The 13,781-nt window shown below is 38.4% G+C and overlaps 1 protein-coding gene across 2 annotated transcripts in view; it reads left to right on the top strand.

Annotated features, from left to right (window-relative positions):
* The window catches only part of TBC1D22A (TBC1 domain family member 22A), a 155,855-nt gene that overhangs the window by 11,924 nt on the left and 130,150 nt on the right, over positions 1 to 13,781 (top strand). For both annotated transcript variants that reach the window (XM_017811506.1, XM_017811507.1), the window contains exon 5: positions 9,347 to 9,417. In XM_017811506.1, coding sequence (XP_017666995.1) covers positions 9,347 to 9,417 — 71 coding nt within the window. The remainder of the gene's footprint in view (positions 1 to 9,346; positions 9,418 to 13,781) is intronic.

The following is a 13,781-nucleotide window of genomic DNA, read 5'->3' as shown; positions in this document are numbered from 1 at the left end:
ATTAAAGCTATTTTCTATATGTGCTGCCTGTATTATAACATGCTGTTGGGGGAGCTGCAGTTCTGTGCTTCTGTGCTCTTGAAAGAATTTTCCAGCTTTGTATAGTTGAAATATCCAGGGAATTTATGTTATAGGAACATAAAACATGTAAATCTAGTTTATCACATCTGTTGTGGAGTTGTTCATGCAGGCCATCACTTCATGTAGCCATTTACAGTGATCTCAATGAAATAACAGCTGTATCAGAAATGAATAATACATACAGAGAAATTTTGAACTCCTCTAATATTTCTTGACATATTTTTTATTTATTTGTAATGGATAGAATTATAAGCTTGTAGTTCCAAGAAAAATACTTGTAGACTTGGTTGTTTGCCCTAATGTATTTTAGGCGTAGTGGTTAATAGCTCTAGTAATTGCTCGTGGGGTTAAAAGGCTGGTAAATTAATGTTTTCTTTGTAAAATGCCCCATGAAATATTTATGAAATATGAGGAATCTTTAAATCTACTGCAGTAAAAGGATACTGCCCTAAGATTTCTGTTAGAATAATTTCTTTAAACTTTTTTTTCTTCAGAGAGGAAATGTATATCTAAATGTATTGTAGTAAACTAGATAAATGAAATTTTTCCAAAATTAAATTAATTGTATCAATTTGAAGCAATTTCCTACCACATTATGCCTTCATAATAAGATATTGTAACCAAACAATGTTTCTGTGAAAAGTAACTGCTGTCTCCTTAGCAGAAGTGATAGTTGGCTAGTGCGAACAAATTAAGTTACTTTTTGTCTAAAATCTAGGGGAATTTGTACAGATTTTCATACTCATTGGTCACAGAATTATATCAAATAATAAGACAACTGAAAGACAGAGTAACAATTGAGGTTCAAGCTGTTTCTTCAGAAAGTATCCTTTCAGTCTGGGACAGAGTTCATAGACAGGATTTTACAAATACTGTTTTTGGATCCGCCTAATTTCACCTTGTTCTGTGCTCACATTTTTAACAAGTGGTCATGTCTGTAATTAGAATGTTTTACAACTGCCCATTTTCAAAATAATTTTTCTGGAATTTTAAGAAAATATTAGTTGTAGTGAAGTGAAGATATTTTTTCAGTGCTATTTTGATTGAAAGTGTGTGTATGATTTGTAGGTGTTATTAAAACTTTTTTGTAGAAATCCTGTGCTTGGGAGCATGTTCTCCAGCTCATAGCTAGGATGTCTAATTCCTTGGGAAATCTACAAGGGAAGGAATTACTCTAATAACAATAACTTGAAATTATGCTTTGACTAGGGAGAATGTAATACTTCAGCCACTGACAAAACAGTTTAATGATTAATTAGGTAATCAGTAGAGGTCAAGTTTCAAATATAAGTACAAGCACATTTCCTTGCTATTCCTAATGTCTTGGTTGAGGATGAATTTTTTCTGACACCTCAGTTTAAAGAATTGCAAACTGTGAGGTGGACATACATAGTCAAGTGCGTTTTTATAAGACAGCAGTTTCCAAGTGTGAAACTTTCTCATCTGTACTTCCATGCTACTGCATTCTATGCAATAGAAGTTAATAAACTTACTGTGTAGTTGGAGTCTATTTGTACCCTACAGAGCAGAAATGTGGTACCTTTAGATTTGTTCCTTATTTTCCTCTAATTTCATTCTTTCCTGTTTACCTTTATTAAAAACAAAATCGTACAGTCTAATAGCCAAGGTCTAATTTGGGGAAAAAAAGATGTGTCCACGACATTGTGAGTATAGATGCTGTGAGGATTAAAAAAAATGCAAACAACAAAACAAACAAATAAATAGCCCCAAACAAAACTCTCAAATAAACAAGTTATTTTTGGCATTTCTTTCCGTTAGCTGCCATTCATCCTTTAATTTTGTGAATCCATGGGAATAATGACACATATTAAGGGGAGGAAGGCAAAAAATTTTCAGATGAGGAAGGAAATGAAAGCGTGCTGGTGGGACAGGTTGAAGAGAACAGATTCCTCATCTAGAAAACTGACAGAAGTTAGAAAAGTAGTGCTTTGTTTTCCAGTCTGCTTCTCTCTCTCTGCCTCCTCTTTGTGAAGATCTGACATCTGTGGATGTAAGTGAGAACTCTTCAGTCTCTTTGAAGCTCTGAGATGTGTTCCAGGTTTTGAACTTCTCTGACAGTAGGAGCCACATGGGGCTGGTGGCAGCTCTTAAGGCCTGACACTCAGGCAGCAATTTTCTTGGTTGCCAGGAAGGATTGAGCACTGGATGTTGTGTGAGCTTACATCTTGTCCTGATTCTTATCATGTTAAGGCTGTTTTATAACAGAATGTTGTACCTGTTTTCTAACAATCTTGTATCAAGTGTCTCATTTGCTTCTGTTTCTTGGACAGAAAGTTTTTAGAGGTGTATTCAAATAGTTTTTTCTTTATGTGACATCTTTGTGGACTTACCTGCTCTTAAGCTCCTGATTTCTGCCAGGCATTTCATATGTGTTTGTAGCTCTTGTGTTCTAAACAAATTAATTTCTAACTCTTTGTTCCCTTGAGCATGCTGTGTGCTATATATTGGCTCAATGTGAAACTTAAAAAAAAAGTTTTTATCATGTGTTATGTGGAGAAAATTCAGCCTCAAATGAATTTTCTATTGCAAGGTACTGTAAAATGTGCATGTACTTAGCACTTCTTGGTGGGAAAGTTAAATATTCAGTAGGAAACATGGGAGGAAAAAGGAAAAATGAGGTGTTTAAAAGAAAAGCTAAAGAAAATTGGATAAAAAAATTGTGATATTGTCGCAGCTTACAGGCTAGAACTTAGACAAACAGTGGAAGCAGGGACAGGTATCCTGGGAAGAGTATAGGGATACTGCCTTGTGTAAAGGTGGAGGTCTGGAAGGCCAAAGCATGGCTGGAGCTGGACTTGGCAAGAAATGCAAAGAAGGGCTTCTACAGGTATGTCACTCAGAAAAGAAAAGTCAAAGAAAGCGAACCCCCCCTTATGAACAAGACTGGCAAACCGGTCTTGCCAGATGAGGAGGAGACTGAGGTACTCAACAGAATTTCTGGCTCGGTCTTCACTGGCAACCTCTCTTCCCACACTTCCTGAGTGGATGGACTGCAAGACAGGGACTGGAGGAGCAAAGTGCCTCATACTGACTGTAAGAAAATCATAGAATCATATAAGTTGAAAAAGATCTTTAAGATCGTTGAGTTCAACTCCACCATTAAACCATGTCCCCAAGCGTGACATCTGCATTTCTTTTAAATACGTCCAAGGATGATGATTCAGCCGCTTCCCTGGACAGCATGTCCCAGTGCTTGACAACCCTTTTGGTGAAGAAAATTCTCCTCATATCCAATCTAAACTTTCCATGGTACAACTCGAGATCTTTTCCTCTTGCCCTATTACTTGGGAGAAGAGACTGACGCCCACCTGGCTACAACCTCCTGTCAGGTAGTTATAGAGAGCGATAAGGTCCCCGCCTCCCCCCCCCAACCCTCCTTTTCTCCAGGCTCAACACCCACAGCTCCTTCAGCTGCTCCTCATAAGACTTGTGCTCCAGACCCTTAACCAGCTCTGTTGCCTTCTCTGGACCTGCTCCAACACCTCAACGACTTTGTTGTTGTGAGGGGCCCAGAACTAAACGTGGGATTTGAGGTGCAGCCTCACCAGTGCCGAGTACAGAGGGACAATCACTTCCCTGGTGCTGCTGGCCACACTATTGCTGATATAAGCCAGGATGCCACTGACCTTCTTGGCTGCCTGGGCACACTGCTGGCTCATGTTCAGCTGGCTGTCAGCCAGGCAGCTTTCCAGCCATTCTTCCTCAAGCCTGTGCTGTTGCCTAGGCTTGTGTTCTGTCCACCTGGGGAACCTGAACATACATAAGTCTATGGGACCTGATGAGGTATATTCTAGTCCTGAGGGAATTGGCTGATGTCATTGCCAAACCACTCTCCAATGATATTTGAAAAGTCATGGCAGACCCTGGTAACTGGAAAAAGGGAAACATTGCACCAATTTTTAAAAAGAGTAGAAAGGAGGACCCTGGGAACTACCAGTCTGTCAGCCTCACCTCTGTGCCTGGGCAGATCATGGAACAGACCCTCCTAGAAGCTCTGTGAAGGCACATGCAGGACAGTGAGGTGATTTGGGACAGCTAGCATGGGTGCACCCAGGGCAAGCCCTTCCTGAGCAATCTTATGGCTTTCTGCAACGGAGTGATTACATCAGTAGACAACAGAAGACTGCAGATGTCATGTATTTGAACTTTTCTAATACCTTTGACATGGTGTCCCACAAAATCCTTCTATAAATTGGAGAGAAGTGGACTCCTGGTTGAATGATCACACCCAGAAAGTAGTGGCCAGTGGCTCAATGTCCAGATAGAGATCAGTGATGAGTGGTGTCCCTCAGGTCTGCACTGAGACCGGTGCTATTCAATGTCTTCATCAGTGACATATTCCATGGGATCAGGTGGACTCTCAGCAGATTTGCAGATGACACCGAGCTGAGTGGTGTGGTTGACACTCCTAAGGGATGGGATGCCATACAGAGGGACTTGTCCAAGATGGAGGAGTGGGATCATGGGAATGTTATCAGTTTCAACAAAGGCAAGTGAACGGTCCTGCACTTTGGTTGGCGCAACCCTCAATATCAATACAGACTGGGGGATGAAGGGATTTAGGCAGTAAAACAGGGAGAGGGACAGGGAGCAGGTACTGGTGGATGAGAGGCTGACCAGATAAGAAAGCCAAATGTGCCCTGGGCTGCATCAAAGGCAGCGTGGCCAGCAGGTTGAGGGAGGTTATTCTCCCCTTTTCCCCCTCTACTCCACTTTGGTGAGACCCCACCTGAAGTACTGCATCCAGCTCTGGAGTCCTCAGAAAAAAAGAGACGTGGACCTGTTGGAGTGAGTCCAGAGGGCCATGAAGATGATCATTGAGCTAGACCACCTCTCTTATGAAGACAGACTGAGAGAACCTGAATTGTTCAGCCTGGAGAAGAGAAGGCGCTGGTGAGATGTTGTGGCCTTTCAAGGGAGCATATAATAAAGATGGGGACAGAATTTTTTTCAGTCTGTTTTGATATGACAAGGGGTGATGATTTAAACTGAAAGAGGGTAGATTCAGACTAGATATAAGAAAGAAATTTTTTACAGTGAGGGTGGTGGAACAGGTTGCCCAGAGAAGTTGTGAATGTCCCATCCCTGGAAGCATTCAAGGTCAGGAGCTCTGGGCAACCTGATCTAGTTGAATATGTCCCTGCTAATTGCAGGGTTGCTGAGCTAGATGGCCTTTAAAGGTCCCTTCCAACCTAAACTATTCTATGAATTTAGTATTTTAATTATGAGATAAAAATGTCAGAATGATTTAATCCCAGCTCTTTTTTTGTTTAACAGTATGTCTTATATTTAACCTGAGAACTGGAACGCAAGTATTTCAATTTTGGGTTATCATTTGATTTTTATGAAGTCACCTGGTAGGTCACTTCTAAAAATAAAGCCCACTTTAAAAACAGTAATAGATACACTTTCTATAAAAGTTAGCTCTGTATGTCAAATAAAATGTACATGTGATTAATGTATTTTAACAGCATTATTAGAATTTAGCTTCACTGACAGTCTTTTGGGTATATCTAAAGTGGTACTCTGTGTATATGCTTTAATATTTTCTTCTCTCTCTTATCACCAGAATAATTTTTATTTTTTACTATAGCAATGTTAGACTAAGTCTTCTAGGCATGACTTTTGCCCTGCTTTTGTAACTGTTGTTGGAAAGGACAGGGTTCCTTGTTTTCTTTCCTCGTTTTGGTGATGAACCATCAGAGGAAAGCATAACATGAAGTGATGCTTTAACAACAGTGACATGCAAGGGTCAGACTGTGCTTTTGAGGTTTGCTACTGCACCTGATAAGAATTCTTGCTTAACCTCTTTCAATTTTATTGTGTGCTTTTTGTCACTGGCAAAATGCTAGTTGAGCTCACTGTAGTGAAAAGTTAGAACCAGAATTTTGTGTGATTTTTTGGAATAGTCTGAGATACTGGAAGGATCACTGAGGTCTGTGATTTAGGGCATCAGTCAGTGTGAAGAAGTAGAATTATCACATACCCAGGGCTAATGGTTTGTGATAGAATTTACTTAATTCTAGATTCTTAATTCTCAAATGTGGAATCATATGTCTGTCTAACAGTTTCTGTCCTGAAAGCAATTACTGTACCACTTAACAAAAGCAAAATCAGAAACAAAAGCCTTGAAAAAGTTCAGACCTGGAAAGTTCATCCTGGATGACATGACAACAGAGCAGAGGAGGTTATCAAATACAATAGGAGGTTATTAAATACAGTCCAAAGGTAAAGTTCTATGTGAAATAAGGAGAGTAGAGCAGAATATAAACCCTGTCAGGCCAAATGCGTGGAAGCATTTCTAAAAGAGAGTTTGAGAAACAACTTTGAAAACATATAAAACTAAGCTTTAAATGCTTTTTCTCCAGTATTTTGGGAGAAGGAACATTGCCAAAGATTCTGTAGGCCCAGCAGACAATCTAGGTATTAAAAGAGCACTCAGAGAGGATAAGGCAATGGCAGAGGAATATAAATATTTGTGTTTAACATAGAAAAATGTAGGGACATATTCGCTCCCAAATCCCGTGTTATGGATAATTAGAGGATCTGTTTCAAGTAAGTGCTATGTTGTAATAGAAAGATGTTTTGTCGTTGGTTTTTACTTTCATGTCCAGTGCTGAGATTTCCTTCCAGAAACAAGGGTCCTTTGAAACGCAGTCCCATAGGATATGTGTGTTATTGTTTGAAATTATGTGACAGCCCAAGCTATCCCTAACTAAAGGAAATGTATGTTCATTGCAGAATAGCATCAGAAGGGTAAATTCATTTCTCTTGAAACTTGCAGAAATACAACATTATTTCTCCATTCTCTTTAAATTTCAAAGAATGAATCCTTAGCTCAAGCAAGTCCTACAAGCAGTTGTTTATATTTAGCTTAAATGCAAAGCAGAGGTTTCATTTGCAATGGTGCCATAATTTAAATTGTCATTGTCAAAACTGTCTTTGCTTGGTTATGAACATAGAAGGAAATCTCAGCAGCACCACAGGATAGAAAGCTTTACTGGAATAAGCTGTATTCCAATTTGTCTGTGTACTTCTTGTGTTTGGCCTTAAATGAGTTACTTAGGAGTAAGTAGAATTTTTGTACTAGATGATTTGTTACTGATTTAATCACATGCTCCACATTTCTGATTGTGACAGTAGATTTGCATGTTTTCTTGTTTCATGCTTTTTTTTCCCCCCCTTCTCTTTACGTGGCCTGCTTTTAAAGCTTGGTACCCATGTTTGTGCATAGATTGCTATTTCGTTAAGGGAGGAGAAAAAGACCTCAGAAAGGTTAAAAATTAGAGTGAGTTTGGTGGGGTGTAGAGTTGAGAATGAACAATTGATGTTAATAGAGAATAATAAAAGTAGTTTTTGAGTTGCAACTTATTTTCTATTTTCTGCATATACTAATTACATAGTTTGTAAATGGTATGGTTGTGTGTAACAGTAGCCAAAACTTGAAACTTTACCCAAATGATTGAGTAAGAAAGTAATAAACTAACGCACAAGATCGGTTTCCTTTCAGCCAGACTACCAGTGACACAAATAGATCAGATCCAGTAAAGCACACTTGTTCATAAATACTGCACAAGGAGGAGTGGAGCAGGATGATGCACAGTTGGAGATCACTTGCTCTTGAAGACTTGGGGCCTTCATTGTTATTAAACCAACTGGAGCTAACTATCATGTTCTGGGATGGAGTAGAAATACATAAATAAATACATAAATAGATGTGTTTACTTACAGCAGACATTCTCTCTTTTTTTGTTGTTCTTGTTCATAAACTATACAAAATACCATTTTTCTACTTTTGTTTATATTATATGTTTACTTTGCCTTTACTTCTTCTGTTCGATTCCTGCCTTTTTGGCTCTTAGAAGAATATAACCAGTGATACTGTTACTTATGATTTAGTGCTTGGTATCATGGGGATTTGCTTGACATCAAATCATGGCTGGAATTGAAGCTTGTTGCAGATATGGTGGGACTGCAAGCAAATACCAAAGCTGCTCGGAGGCCGAGCAAACTCCCTGGGGTGTGCAGAACTACTAGAGATGATGTGAGAAATTGCTGTACATAACAAACCACAGTGTGAGAAGCTGTCAGAAGTTGTAGATAGCACTTTATGGGATTCCACGAGTATTAAAGGGGGAATTGTGTGAGAAATGCCCGAACAGTGCCATTGTGTGGAGAGTGGCCACGGGGGCCACTTTGGAAAGTGCGGTGTTACAAGACCAACGGTGCGAAGGTAATCATTTCAGAAATAGCAAAGTTGGGTATAGCTGTAGCAAAGCTGGGACCATCAAGGCAAGAAGTAATTGGAGTGGTTTGTTAAATTGGGACAGAGAAAAGGAAGTAGAAGCGTAGTGGAAAAAGAAGATCAAATAATGGGAAAAAAGGTAAAATTATGTCACCGGGTGCTGTCAGGGGGTCCCTGTTGGGTGTCTCGTGCTTGATCATCACAGCTGGAGTCTTTTTCCTGTTGAATCCTTGTATTTGCAGTGACAACATACTCATGATGACTTACTCATGATTTGTTGTGCCAGCCTGTGACTTACTGTTCAGTTTGTCTCTTAATCTGTGTTTATAGTCTGCACAAGTTCTGCTTTCATTGTTTCTTTGAGACTTGGGTTCACAATGAACTCTAGTAGTGTCATATTTTTCTAATATTACTGATCCTTTGGTCATCTTGTATTCTTCCAGTGTCTCTCAACTCCTTGAGATGAAGAATAAGTGAGAAATTTATTGTGATACCACCACGTTTCTTGGGGGTTATGTGTATGAGCATGCTTTCATGCTTCCTTCATCCATGCATAGTGTACAGAAGTACTGTGAACCTTTTAATATTTTTGAAAGCATATGCTGCTGCTCCTTATATTTCGTGTATACTCTAGTGTATTACAACTGCTTTACGTGTGTGTACCCTTCATATGTATCTCAAAAAACAGTGGGAGAATAACACATTTATGTAGTAAGTTGCTGAGGGAGACAGTGTAAGGCATGTACACTAAAAATTAATGCTGAGAAATACTCCAGAAAGTTACCTTATCACAGTCAGTACCAATTATCAGAGGTATCCCTATGGATAGCAGTTATTCAGTATTTTATTGTCATTAGGATTGCCCTATATTTCTGATTTCATTGGATTTCCTAAGAAGACATGATCATTGTTGTTACAACCTTTGTGCTAATTTGAATATATCTGTGTATATTAATTAATAGATTCCTTGGTTCTCATGAAACATTTCTCTTTTAATAGATGAATTGCGAAAATTGAGTTGGTCTGGCATTCCCAAACAGGTTCGTCCAATTGCGTGGAAGCTTCTTTCAGTAAGTTGTATTTCTTTTTAATTCTTCCTTTGCATTTAGTAATAATAGCTTTTTCAAGCATTGCAAATAATTTTGCTTGAGTTAGAATCCATTAGTGATAGTTGAAAACATTGTGTCCTGTTGCTGAATTGTAATGGAAGTTATGTTCTTTTGCTCATGTTTCAGGCTTATCCTATCAAATTGAAAGGAGGGGGATGAGAAGTAGTACTAAATCATGTCAGCTATATATCTTTATTTTTCAGCCTGGCTTTCTATGAAAGAAAGGCTTGTGTGATAACAGAGGCCTCTTTCAACCAGTTCTGATGGAGTGGTGGAGAGTTCAAAGACAAGAACATTCTTACGGTTTTCTTGAGAATAGACACACAGTAGAGGAAACGAAGCCTATCAGTGTCCTACGAAAGGCTTCATTCGGACTTCACATTAAAGTAACTGCAAGAAAGGATTAACAATGTACTGAGGAAAAGCTCTGATAGGATCTGTAGGGTTTTTGGCTGATTTTTGTATAGTGGTTTAGGATGAACAAGTTGGAACTGCTGTGGTCAATTAAGTTGTGGCATTGGCTCTCTTGATGTCAGACCTGTGAGTCAGTTCAGAGAGACAACCTAATTAAAAAGCTAATCACTTTTTTGTAATGTGAATCTTTGACTGGCTGAGCTCTCTGAACTGTGCCCAATGGCCAGAGGATTTTGCAATGGCAGTAGCTTGAGAGTAGGTAGTAGTAGCTTGGTAGTAGCTTGAAATACTGTGGAGCAGCACACAGAGGTGCTTTGGTTGGGCATTGGAGAGAAGCTTGTGGGAATCTGTGATTAACTGGGTTTGGTGTTAGAGAACAGGATTTTTTTAATCTCAGTGTTTGCTCTCTAATTAAAATGGTTCTCCTGCAAAAATACAGTGTTTTCCTCATAGAAGTATTTTTCATGTCTACCTTTTAAGCTATAGTACTTTTGATGGCAAACAGTTGTGCATTTTAGCTGTTGCTTGTCTGCCTGTGGTTGGGAGAAGGCTTGCAAAGATGTTTGTATTAAAAAGAAACAGAACTCTTGTTCTGTCTACTCTCCAGAGGTTATGAAAGACACTTTCTCAGCAAATCTTCATGCATTTAAGAACTGTTTAAAATTCTGAATTATACACACACCAGTTTAACACTATTGAATTTTTCAGAGAGTAGACTTAAACTGCTTTGCTTTTTATAGAATAATTCCGTAGGGAATGCAAAGTATTTACTTCAGATTGACACTGATTTCCAGTGACTGAAAGAGTCTCTCTTGCTGATGAGTTCTACTAAATTTGCAGCTTAGTTCCTTCTAGCGCTAAATGCAGATGCAGCTTAATGGTGGATATTCAAATATCCTACTGTAATTGAAATTAAACATGGAGCTTACAGTGTATTTTAGTTCTGTTTCCAAAGTTGTCTGGGAGATTTTAGTAATGAAAGGGGCATTTTTTTTTCTCTTGAAGTTTAGGATGCCTGTTTTAAAATACTCAAATTAAAAACATATGGCTAGCTTAAACTTGACTTTGAAACACAGTAAGCTAAAGCATAAGAATAGTTTAAGTTCTGAATCAGAAGACTGACACTGAGATTTAGAGAGAAAGAATTATGCAAATTTTAAAAATACAACTTTTACATAAAGTAAACTAGCTCTTCTTGCTCTCTAGTAAGAATATGGGCTTTCCATGAGCTTTCATTTAATTCCTTAAGTTGACTTTATTTTAGTATTCCTCAGATTCCTGGTCTAGAGGAGTTCTTAAGTGTAGAGTTTGTCGTTCTGTTGCTTTAACCACTCCAGTTCAGTATCTATTTCAGTTCAATTCTTAACTTGATCTGTCTTGTCATACCTCTGAAAAAAAACTGTCTTCAGGTTACTTTTTTTGTTCTTTAAGAATTAAGTGGATTTTTTCTTTTTTAATAAGAGACCTACAAGACTTTGGTTAGTTGGTTGGTTTGTTTCTACCTCCAAATGGCAATACTTTGAAAGTTCTTAGCTTTTCTAAGAAAGTCTTACCGTGATTTCTTATCTGTTAATTAATCCTCATGTGATATATTTTGGAAACCCAAAGATGAGTCATTTAGTAATCATTACTTTTCTGTGCTGTAAGGCAGCATCTTTTTCATCTTCTTTCCCAAGTGGGGAAGAAAAAGTGCTTTCAGTTTTTGTGGTCATAAGCTTCACCATGCTTTTTTCTAATGGTAACCTAGTACTCAGCTATTATTAATATGTGTCCCAGGTAAGGAGTAGTGTGATAATCCCTGGAAGTGTTTAAGGCCTGGTTGGATGGAACTATGAGCAACCTTGTTTAGTGAAAGTGTCCCTGCTTGTGGCAGGGGGAGTTGGAACTAGATGATCTTAAGGTCCCTTCCAGCCCAAGCCTTTCTGTGATTCCATATAGCACACTGGGAGCTCCTGGGGAAATAAGTGTTCTTAAAAATCAAAAGCGACATTTTGATTAAAGATCGGTTGCAATGCTAAAAAAGGACAGAAAACTGAAGAAACCAAAGTATAGTTTAGAGCTAAGTTAAGGCTGGATATGTTTGTGTTGGAATTATTCAAAAGTCTTATTTAAAAAGCCCAAACTTAAGACTTTTTCAGGGAATTGGTAGTATCTGTGGCAGATGATATTTATCTTGTTTGTAGAATCAGCATGGAAATTGGAATTTTAAAAATGATTTAAGAAATTGATCAGCTGAGATATTTATTACATAGACAGCAGGTTAATAATGTTAACATGTTTGATAAATATATTTTTTAAAGGAAAGCATGTGAAAATCAGTATAATAGGATCTGTTAATGTTATGTATATCTGCTGGTAACAGTATATATAAAAATTGCATGATTTATTTTTAAAATATAGCAAAAATGCTAGGTTCACTGTACCTAAACAGCAAGCAGAACTATCCAGGCTCACTTCTCTTTTTAATAACAAACTAAAGATACGTTTGCAAAAGCCTTTGGAGGAAATTAATGAATAAATGGATTAAACTCTCCATGAGTTTATTCACTGATGATATGTTGCAAGCCTTTCCAACTGTTAAAAATAAAACCTAATTTGTAAACTGAACAGCAAACACAACATGTCGAATTGAAAGGTTAGTTCAGTCTTTGAAACTGAATAATGGCAAAAAGACTGAGTGAGAAAGTATCAGGGTCCTTCAAACAATCACATCTGATCTCAGAAATTAATTCTTTTCTAATGCAACCAAGATATCCTACAGGGAACCCCCCCCCCACAACTGTTGAGAATAAACAGGCTTCAGAATTCAATATCTAACTTAATACAAAAGATTGAGACAGGATATTAAGTGTCAGATAGAGTCTTGAGGCAAAAATGAAGGTGATGGGGTTTAAAGTACCTGGAACCAGACACAAGCCAGTATATCTTAAAAGATATGGTTTTGCAAAAGCAATTACCTCTTAAGTTATCTGGAAAGTAACATGGTTTGCACTTAAATAATGGCCAGTCTTCGCGAGCGAAGATTTGGGAAAGGTCATTAACCCTTCGAGCCTGCGCAGTGGATTTTTTAGGTGAGACCCAGCGTGCGCTGAACTGAGCCCACCCTTTAATCCTGAGGTTCATCTGCCGGGGCCGAGCAAGCTTGGACAGTGGCAGTGAGGGTCTCAAGACGTAGGTTTGTTTAGAGTGACCTTCTCTTAGATGGATTGCCTCACAGGGCTGACGAGCTCCATCTGCCCGGGGGGCTGGGAATCGAACCCAGGTCGCAGTGGTGAGAGTCCTGCACCCTAACCACTAGACCACCAGAGGCCCCGGTTTGCACTTACTCTGTTGTTATTATTAGCTCAGAAATTAAAGTATACAGGAATAACATTTTTACTGCCTTTAAGATAAAATCATAGAATTTTTTAGGTTGGAAAGGACCTTTAAGGTCATTGATTCCAACCATGAACTCAGCACTGCCAAATCCAATGTTAAACCATGTCCCTAAGGGCCAGATCTGCATGTCTTTTAAATACCTCCAGGGATGGTGACTCAACCACTTCCCTGGGCAGCCCTTTCCAGTGCAGGACCTGCCCTTCCTAAATCCATGCTGACTGGGACTCATCCACTGGTTGTCCTGTACATGCTGTGTGATGACAGTCAACATGATCTGCTCTTTTATTAGTTACCTGTGATGGCTGTGGCTCATTGTATGAGCGCAAATGTTGCTGCACTTCTAGTATAGGATTTTTTTGATGTTATGAAGGTTATTTTTGTTAATGAAACTTAAACCTGACATAAGTTTGATTTCTGTATTTTACTAATTATTATTAGTGTAGCGAAAGCTATTATTGTGGAAGGGGAACTTATGGATTGTTGGCAAGAAATATTTTAATTTGACTTGACTAGTAAATAATTAGATTTTTCTT

The sequence above is a fragment of the Lepidothrix coronata genome, unplaced genomic scaffold (genome assembly GCF_001604755.1).
Source record: "Lepidothrix coronata isolate B3197 unplaced genomic scaffold, Lepidothrix_coronata-1.0 Scaffold32, whole genome shotgun sequence".
In the NCBI taxonomy this organism is placed as follows: Eukaryota; Metazoa; Chordata; class Aves; order Passeriformes; family Pipridae; genus Lepidothrix; species Lepidothrix coronata.
This window is presented reverse-complemented; position numbering and strand designations above follow the sequence as displayed.